At 32.8% G+C, this 13,260-nt stretch overlaps 1 protein-coding gene across 2 annotated transcripts; it reads right to left on the reverse strand.

Annotated features, from left to right (window-relative positions):
- Positions 4,406–11,203, reverse strand: LOC109328495 (homeobox-leucine zipper protein ATHB-8-like). 2 transcript variants are annotated; one of them, XM_019561986.1, is made up of 19 exons: positions 11,032–11,203; positions 10,707–10,926; positions 9,977–10,139; positions 9,100–9,200; positions 8,897–8,987; positions 8,557–8,652; positions 8,373–8,486; positions 8,070–8,153; positions 7,823–7,978; positions 7,665–7,739; positions 7,321–7,427; positions 7,034–7,226; positions 6,730–6,915; positions 6,531–6,611; positions 6,088–6,222; positions 5,645–5,970; positions 5,137–5,236; positions 4,838–4,987; positions 4,406–4,676 (listed from the first exon to the last, which is right to left on the reverse strand). In XM_019561986.1, exons 2-19 carry the CDS (start codon positions 10,922–10,924, stop codon positions 4,530–4,532), a joined length of 2,523 nt encoding a protein of 840 aa, XP_019417531.1. In that variant the 5' UTR covers positions 10,925–10,926; positions 11,032–11,203; the 3' UTR covers positions 4,406–4,529. The 2 variants fall into 2 exon arrangements, with proteins under 2 accessions (XP_019417531.1, XP_019417530.1); XM_019561985.1 differs by having other exon boundaries at positions 9,100–9,203.

A 13,260-nucleotide genomic window follows, 5' to 3' on the forward strand; every position in this document is an offset into this window, starting at 1 on the left:
AACATTACTTAATTAAATTCTTTTGATATACAATAAGTACTCATTTTTATTTCACGATTGTAATTTCGTTTGAGGAAAATGTATGCACCAACAATATAAAAGTTTACTATGTCATTTATAATTCATATTTTATTTATCATAGACGGTTAGATATGAGTATTAAAAATAAATAATATATGATATATTTTCTATATATAACTATTTACATATTACATCAACATGACACTCATTTCCTTTAATTCCTCATTTTTTTCAAACTTTGACATACAATCTCCATATAGTTATAGAAAACCCATTTGTAGAGGAGGATTATAAGTGCTCTATTAGTTGTTTAATTCTTCAATGCACAACATAGGATGTAAGAAAATGATAAAGTACAATTCCCTTTGGAGTTAAAGTAACAATCATGATATTCCCAAAAAAATGATACTATGCTAATGAGAGTGTCATATATGTTGTTTGTTGAGAACTAACTCTTACATATATGTCTCATTATTATTTTTATTATTTGTATTATTTAAATATTTATTGGACTACTTCTATCATAATAAACTGAGTTTAGGAGAGAACCTTAACATATTTTCAATGCATTTGTAACCTTGTTATTGTTGGAAGATATTTAGATTAATAGAGTATTATCTTAATTAAGATTTAGTTAATTTCATTTTATTTGAATTTGTTTATATTTTATATTTATTTTGTCAATTATTATTATCTTATCATTTGTAATGACTTTTTCTATATATTAATTTATTTGGGCTAGCTCAATATGATATGTGTGAGTTTGAACAATCTTTATCATCTTAAAATTCTAAACTTCACAATGATTCGCGTTATAAGATTTTGAGTGAAGAAATTCTCACGACGAGGACAAAGCTTTTTCCACATACATTACAAAATCTCACTGACTAAAATTACGGATCACATCATGTGACTGTTATTACTGCATCATATAACAATTGAAGTATAACATCAAATCATAATGATATGGCCGCATTCGGCCGCAACAACATCAAATTCAAAAATATTTTTTATATTACAAAGTAATTCACACTGCAACAACTATAATCCACATTACAATAGTAACAATGACCACAAGTAATCGCAACGGTGTGAAGAGATCACCTAAGAAATATCATGTTTATATTAGTTATTTCTTTGTTCCTTAATTAGCCCCTTCTTCATTACTTACATTATTTCAGCATGGTATGGTAGTACATGCAACTTGTTCTAAATGCATGCACTACTACTGAATTTCACGAGTTGGAGCAACAGATAAAGAAACATAATCACTCCCACTTGTCTTAGCAAATAGGGAAAAGCTAGTATAGTGTGTAAAATGTATTAGATTAATCATTCAACTTGTAAACGCAATATTTATTTATTACTTGTCATGCTTTATCAAGCATATCAATTAATAGGGAGCCACTGATTGCTGACTACATAGGTACAAATACAGTTTATCTTACTCTGTAAAGTCCTTTGTTGTCACTTGTAAAATGTTCTTAAAAAATCTTATCTAACATCATTTTATGTTATCAATCTCAAGTCTCATCCACACTTTTATGTAAAAGAGTTCCATATCCTTTAAATACTTAGAATAAGATATTTAGATGACCAAATGAAATCATTTCTAGGACTAGAATCTCCATATCATTTAAATATTTTAGTTAAGAAAATAATATAAAATTTGGACCCTTAAATTTTTATGGATATCACTTATCATAACATGGGTACAATATTGAGAATGAAGATCACATATCCCACTTTTTATGTCCTATTATGTCTTAATTCAATTGGAATTTGTCATCTATTTAAAACGAAAAATCACAAGAATATAAAGTAACTTTTTTATGTTATACGGTGAGATTTGATTAGCTTGGTATATGTGGACAAAATTTTTTACCGAGAGGACTGAGGAGTCCAGCCCACACTTCACCTACATTTTCATATTGTATTGTCGGCCTTATTTGATTACTGTCTTTTTTTAGAATCTGATCGGTTTAATATCCTTACTTATGATGCTTTTAATGGATGTGAATGTGGTTATAAGAAAATTGGAAATAAAACTGTGTACTAATTAACTAAATAGCTACCGTTTTTGGCATAATAATAAAATCGTAATCCTATATATATATGACATTATTGTGAAGACCATAAAAATGACAATGTTATGGACTATTATTGCACAAAAAAATACAACTATATCAACCAGATTTGTGACGATAATGTAGTTGCAGACACCACAAATACAATGGTGAAATTCACATGTTGGATGTATCTATACTACATGCTTTATTTTATTAAAAAAAACAACTATTTTGTAAGTATAAATATAGAACATAGATATATCATGTAATATAAGCACAAGCAACTGATTCAAGACATCCAAAACAGGCATCAAAGACACAGACCCAGCTAAGACTTATTTCTTTCATGGTGCTGTACCCAATTAATAATCTTCCACTATTATACATTTTTTGCTTATTGTTGCTTGCTTCTACTTGAAATAACATGTTTTGTTACACTTTCTGTGTGTTTCCACAGGAAAAGAATCAGCCAAAGATTGAAAAGGAAATTGATAAATACTATAAGTTGGAGTTAGACATAAGAAACTTTGCTTCTATTGAAGATGTGGAACAAGCTGAATGCCAATGTTGTGGATTGAAGGAGGAATGTACTATAGTTTATATAACACAAGTTCAAGAATATTATTGTGGAAAATGGGTATGTGGGCTTTGCTCTGAAGCTGTTAAAGAAAGAATAAGGGGAAGTTCTAAAGTATCCATGCAAGATGCTTTGAACTCTCACAGAGATTTCTATCAGAAATATAATTGTACTAGACTTAACCCAAAACTTTCTTTAACTATTTCTATGAGGGAAATAGTGAAAAGAAGTTTAGAGAATAAGAAATCTAAGGGATTAAGAATATCAAAGTTTGGGAGAAGCACTAGTTATCCCTAATAATATTACTTCATTTCAGATACTCTTGTGTGTATATGGAGATTTGTTCACAATGGGTGGCAAACTAAAGATTTACACCTAGTCAATATTGTCTCTTTATTTTAATACTATAAAGTAAATTATTTCGGAATCAAATTTGTAATCCTCAATTATATATGAAAAGTTCCAATCAAATTGGTTTATAGGGAGTGAATTATTGAGAAGAATTTGATGCATCCAATTAAGCTATGTTTTCTGGCCTAGTGGAAAATTGTGCAAACGAGTCAGATTGAAGATAGATTCTAGAAAATGGTTTATGCTTAAATTATCTTATCCAAAATACCACCAATGATACATTATCTTATTCAGTTTATTTCTAAGAAAGGGTAAGATAATTCTATCAAGTGGGGACATGCATGGAAGTGATTGAATTTTTATATATAACCAAATCAACGTTTTCTGTTCTATATTTGGGTTCAGCCATTCCAAATTAGTACTTGAGATAGAGGACATGTTAAGAATGTATCTTATAATTTAAGATTATCTTACAAATTAAGAATTTAGTTTATCATCAAATAAGGGATGCTGGAATTTTGTTGATATCTCATTTGGATTTGTAACTGGATTGTAATTTTGTTCTAATTAAAAAAAAAAGTGGGTGAAAGTCGGTCCATAGAGATATACCATGGATATGTTTGTGATTGAGTTTTGGAGAGGAATAAATAAAAAAATAATGTTTGGGAGTCATTAAATATACTTGTAAGAAATCTACTATTTCATTTTATTTCTCTTCAAAACTCAACTTGTAAATCAACCTTAGGAGTCTGTTAGCTAGTTGAATTTTAAATAATAAAAAAGGAAAATGAATGCTTGAGATCATAAAATATAATTATGAGATAATTTTGAAGTTTTTTTTACTTGTTCTTCCCTTCAAAACAAAAAAAAAATTAGTTTAACATCTGACCAATGAAAGTTAGCCTCCATTTTTAAGTTAAAAACCCAAAATACTCTCCACACCTCTCACTTCACTCTACTTTCTCATTTCCCACCTTCCTCAAATTTTCCCACTGCATCCCTTTACTCGCTCCAACTTATCATTGGTTTCCTTATAAGCCAACTAGGTTTCTTGGGGAGCACGCTGTCTCAATTTATGTACCATCATCTCTGATTGGTTGGAAAAAATATTTAAATTAAAATTATAATTATTAAATAATTTTTTGACCAACATGTCTCCTGTAAGATGGAGTGACACAAAGAAGTGGAACAACAGATGCGGACCCATTTCCTTGCTGGCATCCTCTAGGTCGTGAAACCAAAGGGTCTATAGTCTATGGTCTATGCCATTTAACTCGGTTGGGTAAAGCCCAGTGACACTTTTCAACTAATGATGCATACACTGTTCCACACACTGCATGCATACGTACATGAAGAATTAATCATATCAGAATATGCTCACAACAGTATAATAATAATAGTTTATATAGAGCATTAATCTAGGGATATAGTCCAAAGTGAAAATGAAAAGATACTATTCTGCTCTAATATACTTTTAATACATCTTATATATTGTTCTTTAATTAATCATATCAAACAAAAGACCAATTGATAAACATGAAACATATGCAATGAGCTGTTTCTTCTTCATTTAATACTTTCCATGCTACTGCTCTCTCATATGACACTGGCCTTCCCATGCTGGATAAACAGATACCACCTTCAATACACATAAAACCCTACACCAAAATAATAGTAATACATAACAATTAGTACATTTTATAAACAAAAATTACAACTTTATTTTCACTTGGTCATATAAAGATAAACATAATGAAGGATAAACAATGGGGTCAAATGGAAATTTATTTTTCTTGTGTCCTATAAAAAAGCACTATACCTGCTGCATTATCTGAGGGAACTCAGAGCACAGTGTTTTCTTTCCACTGTCATCAAATATTTTTTCTATGGTGATGTCTTGAAGTGCAACTAAAGTTGTTTCTAGCATGTCAAGTCCAGCTTGATTTGCAAATGTGAAAACAGGTAGTGCCTAACAAAATATTATATGAAGTTAGACTTACTTAAATATTAATGAACTAAGAAGATGGAGTTCAATATACTTGAAAACCATTTTTTTTAAAACATGGAAAGCCTATACATATGTAGAACATCACAAATGAAAATAATGAAAGAAATTACCTTTAAAGAGCAGCACAAAACTGCATCTGAGTGATGCCAAAGAGATTTGAGAATGGGCTCATTGCCATCACACTTCAGTAGTTCTACCCCTAGATAGAACCTGCAAACAAAGGCATCACATAAAATACATTGGGCACTTCCTATACAGGTTTAGAATGAATGAAATCAGTGAACAAGCTAAAAAAATTTAAGAAATTTTGCATGGGACTTTGGGTTAATATGGAACACTTAGTATAGAAGTAATGTTCCATCTCGACTCTACCTAGTAGATATTAACAAAGTGCATACACCAATGGCTCAGTCGGTGTCTTCGGTCTTGGTTTCGCCCTTATTTCTAATTGATTTTTGTGCAAAGGTAATGTATTTATATTTTACCTCAAAAACATAGTGCATACATGCCAGGTATTTATATAACTCATGCAGATATTCTTGCCTTGTAATTCAAGAAACTTCAGTGAAACAAATAATTTAACAGTCATGGATAGTCAGGGTTCTAGGTGACACACACCTATAGCTGTTACAGATCCACCGAGTAAGTGTTTGAGCCTCGGGAGTGCCATTTGGCAAGTGAAAAGCATTTTGAGAACCAAATTGCGAGGTAGAAAGAGCTAATGAAACCCTCTGAACAGATGCAATAATACTCCGGACATATTGTCGGGCCATAGTTGCGATACTATCTTGAAGGTGGACTTCACATGCAAACTGGAATGCTATTGTCATCACAGATTTGGTGCTCCCCAAATAACCTGAATTGTCACCACCGGCTTTGTTCCCTGTCGTTCCAACATCAAGAGCTGAAGCGAGGTCGAGTGTACGGTTTGGACTAACAGCATCCTGCATCATATATAGGATAAAGGAATCAAAATCATTATTCAAACATAAAGGGGAAGTAGGCAACTAATTTTCAAAACAGTGCAATCAAATTATATGTCAAGCCAAATTAACGTATACCGTGCCAGAATCAAGAGGTATGATGCGAAAACCAGAAGATAAAATTGGGGCATCATCAGAGAAAGATGCATCAATTGGAGCAAAAACGAGTTCTGCGCTGGTGCCAACTCCATGTTCATCAACTCCACTACAAAGCTAGGGACAGGTGCAACCAGAAAGACTGTTAGCTATGACTTAGGTTGGTAAGAATCTTGTAAACGATATGCAGTTATCAGTGTTTTAGCTATTAAATTCATGTCAAAAGTAACAAGTGTTTTATACTTTATTATAGATCCTTCCTCTAAAGAACTATGTGCAAATCATTATTCCTGATATCTGGTGCCGCTTATTCTTTGCATAGAGTTAGCAAAAGAAGAAAAAGTTAAATAATAAAATACTAGTGTATTTTTTTAAATGGAAAGTCATGCATCTGGAAATAGATGATGTTAAAAATTATTACTTACTTGCAGGAGGAAAACATCACCAGGCATAGTCATGTCGTCCCTATAGTAGCCCATGTTTTCGAGCTTAATAACCTCCATGAACTGTTAGCAAATGTCACACAGTACAAACATAAAGAGAACCGAAAGAATGTCAGTCCACAAGCTTAAGGGAACAAATATGTGTGTAAGTATACTACAAAATTAGGAGTGAAGAACTTGCCTCTTCATGCTCAATTGTGTGAGCTAATGGAAGAATAACCTGAGCCCCAAAGACTCCTTCTTGGGGCACTGGCAAGCTACAAGGTCCAGCTTTAATAGCAGCAGCTGAGTATGCATCAATACTGCTATCTGCCCATTCTGATCGATGCTCCCGTAAGAATCTAACAAGAAGTGCTGGAGGTACATTCTGCAATACAGAGAGCATGGGGCAACTAAATACTTTGAAGTTTGTGGAAAGGAAAAACACATCTACAAAGTGATCTGAGTACTAATCCATCCACATTGATCTATGAATGTGAATATACCTGTAACAACATGGACGCTTTTGCACACAGTATGGAACTGGTCACTGAAGGAAATCCGTTGTTATAGCCAAGATTTACTCCCATCATCTTGCTAGGTGATGAATTCACAAGTAGAGTGACATCATCTATGCCGTCGCTCTCTAACATGGACCAGCCGTCATCTGCAAACCCATTGACAGCTTCATTAAAGCCCCTGCAAATAAAGGAAGTCGGCGTTAGATTACCAGATAACAAATCAAGTTAACTCAATTATTTCGAGGAACATTGGAAAGGATGATGGCACAAACTTGCTCAATCGCTGACTAAGTGCGCGTAGAGCTACAGGCCTTCTACCCCATCCTGTGACACTTGGCTGAGAAACTTCTTGAGAAATCTGCCTCAAATGGCGTAATGCCTGAATGACAATTACAGATACAAGAACAGTTAAGTCCAAATTCCATCTCTTTATATCTAACATGTATTTAAGATTAACAAAATTACAAAAAGCTTATGTCCATATTAGGGACTAGGGCTCTTAGCAAGACAAGAGAATATAGCAGGCATATAATTAAGAGACACACAATTATGATTCCAAGTCAAAAAGCATCACAAGTCTGAAATGGATGTTATTAAGCAGAAACAAGATTCATACCGCCATAGTTGTCCTTTGAGCAAGCAGCATGGATGACTCGTAAAGTGGGCGCAAAACTTCAGGTACACTCCACGGCTGATTTCAGTGAGCCAATATCAATCAAGCATGAAAAAATTTGATTCCCAATATAGAGCAAAGATATATAAATATGTACTAACCTCTAAAACCATGTGATCAACAATATGAATGATGGACCCCCCTCCTTCACAAGGCCTAATCAGATACCCACTTGGCATCATGTCTGCTCGAACAAAATGTTGCACTGGTGGCATAGTAGGACCATTCTGAGTGTTGTTAAGTGATCGTTCACAGACCTATATTCGTTGTTAAAAATCATAATCGTGCTGACCCGACATAGGCATCAAAGGTAGATAAGGAAAGAAGAACCAGATTAGATTTACATACCACAAGACTACCATCCTCCAAAAGAGAAGTGTAGCGCAGCAACCAGAAGTCGCGACCAGGAGCCAAAGTTGTTGGCGCATACAACTAACCAAGATTGCAAATAAGAAACAAAAATGTTCATTTAGCAAGGCTGGCAAAATATACCACACTAATCAAAACTTTGATTTGAATAACTGATTAGTATAAAATTTCGTGATGCCAGATAATTTATCAACAAAATACATACAATTTATGTATAAAATTATTAGGTGGCATGAGAGGTTTTCAGAATATTGAGAGATTATCTTAGTCCTTCCATAATACCTGCATGTAAAGCAGTTCGATGGTTCCTCCGTTTGCAGTGGGCATCATATTTAGAACATCCACAGTCCGGCAATCACGAAACCATGAGAGCCGATCTTTGAGGATTTCAGCAACCTGTGCACACATCATTTTTTTCAATTTCAATGGAATTTGACCCTGTAATAAATAAAATCAAGGAACTTACCCTGGCAGGTTCTAAACCCACAAGACCGCAAGCACGTGCTGCCACTCCAGGGCAACCATGAGAAATAGCAACGATTCCAATGGAATCCGGACCAGGCTGCACACATTAAGAATTAATCATATTGCAATTCAGATGTTGTGGTGAACAAGTTGATTTGCTAAATTAAAGTGCATGTACTTCACTATAATTATCAGTTAACGCTCCTTAGTGATTGATCAATTATAATTTCATAAACTACATTATAACCATTAAAATCACAATCATGTAATAGACAACTTAGAAATTAGAATATCAATAGCATAATCATAATCATAATGAAAGGAAAATAGTGGTAACAAACCTTCATCCCAGGCATTTGGACCCACTCAACAGCAGTTCCAGTTGCCTTCGAAAGAAAGTCTGCTAAAGTTTCCTCTGCAATGGACAAAAGTCTATAGAGTAGACAGAAACACAGTAACAGTACAAGGTGGTCAGAATAACATTTAGGATGGGATCCAACAACAAATGAAATGAAAAAAAAAAGACATTTGAATGTTGTCTAACCCAGCAGGGCTTGCATCCCTTGGTGGATGCCGAGGTGTCAAGTTCCTCTGACCGCTCGTTACCACCGACTCGCTGCTTGTGTCTGCCGTGGCAAGAGTTGCCTGCCAAATAAATTCAAGCACAGTAACCACAACTCAGTCACCAAAGAAAACAAAATTATATTCTATTGCTCAAATACCCTCACTTTTACATTTCAGGAACCCACATAATAGATCTACAGAAAATCTTTTACGCCACTATTCAATCCCATTTTTGAAGGAAAGAATAGAAAAGGAAAGCAAAGTGCAATGTGTGTTTAGCATGTTTTAAAAGTTTTATCATACTCAAGAATGATGTAATGGAAAAAGTGTGCAAATAACATTGTTAATATAAAGAATGATGTTCTTTGTAATCTACATTGCCTCACATCTCTAACCCATGCTGAGGTAGTAAGGTTGCCCAAGCCTTAAAACTTTAAGATAAATATTGTTAAATGATGAAAAAATATGCAGATATCAAAATAGATTGAATTGAATTGTGATGCAGTATGAATGTTAGAAAAATTTATACTAGCAAACAATATGAATCATGCAATATGGTATCAATATCACCAAAATTATTTAACTATAATATGAATAATAGTAAATCATATATATGTGTGATAATATATAATTAATTGGTAGTGTAAATTGTTTTATTTAATTTATCATTAATACATGAAAATAACACTGTATTAAATAGCAGAATGTATGTGTAAGTATATGCTTATATGTCAATAACAGTTTTTACCAAAAATTAAACCAAACTTTGTTTTTACTAATTAATAGTCCTCTTCATTGAATATTTAACAGAAAAGAGTAGGAAATCATGCAGAAAGAGAAGAGTGAATTATAATTACATTCTGTGTGGTGTGTTGGCGAAAAAAGCTATTCTCATACACAAGGTGAGACACTTGTTTCTGCAATCTGTCGTTTTCCTCCATCAGTAGCTTATTCATTGCTGTCAGTTTCCTGTTCACAGCTTGCAACCGTGACGCTTCCTTCCTTTGTTTCTCTCTGCATCTGTAACAACAATAACAAGAATCAAAATACAACACCATAAATAGAAACACCATTTATTTCTAAATTAAATACTCCACCAAACTCTGCAACTGGGATGGGTAGAAAAATGATTAAGATGAAGACCCAGAGGCAAAAAAAGAAAAAGACTTTGATTTCTGCTAAAGGTAAAATGGTCATAGAAAATGGAAAAATCAGTAACCAAATTCAATTCTAAGTTTATCCTTTGTGCTATTTTTGATGTTCTTTGTGCAAGAAATATAGAAAGTTAAAACCTTTGTTGTTATATATAAAAAAGGACTCAAACAAACAGAAAGCATGATCTGAAACAAAACAAACAACCCTTTTGATTAAATCAATTAATTAAGTCTACTATGACATAGATTTGCTTAAAATTTAAAAAGGAAAACATTTTCTGAAAACCTCTAGTAAATTTGATCACAAGCTGCTTTAAATTATGAATACAAAATAAGCATAACCCAAACTCTAGATATGTAAAGTTCAGTAATAAGTATAGTAAATTAAATATATGAAGGAAAAGAATTGAAGAAAAGAGAGGAGGGTGTGTACCTTCGGTTCTGAAACCAAACCTTGATCTGCTTAGGTTCAATATGCGAAAGAATGGGACACTCTCTAATAAGCTGTTGGCGACGAAGGGAAGTTGGTTTAGGACATTCATGGTAAAGCCTTTCAAGTGCTTCAACTTGTTCTGGTGTATACCTCACATATTTCCCATTATCCATTATCACCTTGCTCCCTTCCTTGCAAGCTGAACTCACTGCCATCATCCCTGAAAACCCATTTCATTTTTCTTAATTTCAAAACCAAAAAACTAAACTTTTCTATAAAGGGTATCGGAAAAATAACAGCTTTAGTATATTAGATATGAAAGTACCTATGGGCTATGGTGTTATGCTTTGATCAGATAACAAAGCTTAAGAGCATGAGATCACTCAGACATATATGAAAGAGAATAGAAGAGAAGTGAAGTGAATATTGAGATACTCCGAACTTGAAAGAGATGGTACTTGATCAGAGTTTGTCTATGATAGTTGTTGTTGGTTGTATTATATGACCGAATGGAGAGAGATATATATGAATGAAGTGAATGCAAATTAGAAAATGTACTTTTAGATTATTTTCTATACCCTTTACTATTTTGTGCTCAATCAAACTAAATTATTTATCATTTATTTGTACTTTTTTAAATATATGATAATTAAAAATAAATAATAGATAATTGATTGATATATATAAAAAATTTAGACTTCGAGTACATATATTTTTTTATTATTTTTATATTACTTTTGTTTGTATTTTTTGGTGTGGGGAGAAGGAAAAGGACTAGTGAGTGGAATATTGGGATGGGGAGAGAGAAGTGGGGGTGTTGCTTATAAGAGAATACCCCAAATATGAGACAGAAAAAAAGGAACATTTTATTTGTTTTGACATCATTATCCCTCTTGCTTTATGTTTTTAATATAAGCTGTTTTGCCTGTTGCTTTTGATGTTGCTTTTCTTGCACTACTTTGTTTTGGCACTTTCCAACACTTATCACAGAGGTGTTTTGTGAGGAGCAAATGGGAAAAATACGTCTCACACTCTCATCCACAACGCGTGCGTTGTAAAGTACTTTAATATCTGACAAAATTATTGAACAAAGGCCGAAAGATACTTAGATACATACACCTTTCATCTCATTTTTCTCGTATCAATTTATGTTTGCTACTGCCACTGTCAAAAACAAAAGTTCATTTTCATGTTTCCATACGCTGGTTTTGTGGAAAGATAGGATACTGAGTTTTATCTCATTACTACTTACAGAGTCAATGAAATAAGATAAAGATATTGCATTGGCTTGTTCTATCTTATTATTTACATATTGTATTATTCATCTCATTGGTGGAGTTGCTTCATTGGAAATAATATCATTGTGTAATTTTAACCTGGAACCCTTACCCAAAAATTCCCACCATACTTTATTATTGTCACCACTCACCACCACGTCATTGTGATCAAATAGAGATTATCTGTCTCAAATGGTGTTTTATTCTTTGTCTTAAGCCAATCAAAATACTATTTTTTATTACTTTTTTATTTATTTTTTCACGTGAATCGTTACAATATTAGGAACAGGTGATCCTCATTTATTGTCATCATTATCTAGTGTGCACTAAATATTAGATAGGATCATAACTTATGTTGCTCTTATATTGTCAGACTCTCTATCTTATCATACGGACTCTTATCATATCCTAGCCTCAAAACAACTGTTAAGGACTCCTTTGGTGGCCAAGATGATATAATGACATACATAAAGGAGAACAAAATATGATACGAGTAAGATAAGCGATATAAATTACCATGTTTTGTATTTTGTGGGCATAAGATAACAATGACATTGATGTATGTTGATAATGTGGTGGTAGCATATGTGTTCATGTGGGAGGTTATGAGGAAGAAAAATGCACAATTCTATCCCTATGCCAGAATTGATATTTAACAACGCTCATTTAACGATGCTTATGTATTGAATGCGGTTAAATGTGAGGTGAAAGAGAATTAACAGCGCTAATTGAAAAAAGTAATATTAATGATGTTATCTTTAACGACGCTCATTGAATGAAGTATAACACTTCTCCAATGAGTGCTATTAAATGTGTTAGCTTTAGAAGCGCTTATTGAAGGTTAAAGATCATACATTCATATATTTTACGGCACTTATTCAATGAGCACTGATAAATGTGTTATATTTAATAACATTTCTTCGGTCAACATGGTTAAATGTGTTATCTTTAACATCGTTTATTTAAAAAACGATGTTAAATGTCATACTTCATATATTTAATAGCATTTTTTTTAATAATAAATGCAGTTAAACACTTGTTTTAGTGAGCGGAAATCTTTTCAAATTTAAAAACAAAATTTCACACGCAATAATACACATATCACTCAGTTTATTATTTCTCTTACTTTTCTTTTTCTCCATGAGTTACATTTTTTCTCTTTTGTTTTTAGTTTCTCTCTTCAAGTTATCGGTTTTTGGTTTATCTCTTCAAACATGAGGTAAATCGTTATCTTATTTTAGCTCATTTATTTTTATCTTCACTAATAGTGTGATCTT

This window comes from Lupinus angustifolius, chromosome LG15, assembly GCF_001865875.1.
Source record: "Lupinus angustifolius cultivar Tanjil chromosome LG15, LupAngTanjil_v1.0, whole genome shotgun sequence".
Taxonomy (NCBI): domain Eukaryota; kingdom Viridiplantae; phylum Streptophyta; class Magnoliopsida; order Fabales; family Fabaceae; genus Lupinus; species Lupinus angustifolius.

Coding starts and splice junctions, on each gene's coding strand:
- LOC109328495 (XM_019561985.1), bottom strand. CDS start 10,924: ATGATGGCAGTGAGTTCAGCTTGCAAGGAAGGGAGCAAGGTGATAATG. Junction 8,988..9,099: donor AGGGATGCAAGCCCTGCTGG/GTTAGACAACAT, acceptor TCTACTCTATAG/ACTTTTGTCCATTGCAGAGG. Junction 7,979..8,069: donor TGGAGGATGGTAGTCTTGTG/GTATGTAAATCT, acceptor CAACGAATATAG/GTCTGTGAACGATCACTTAA.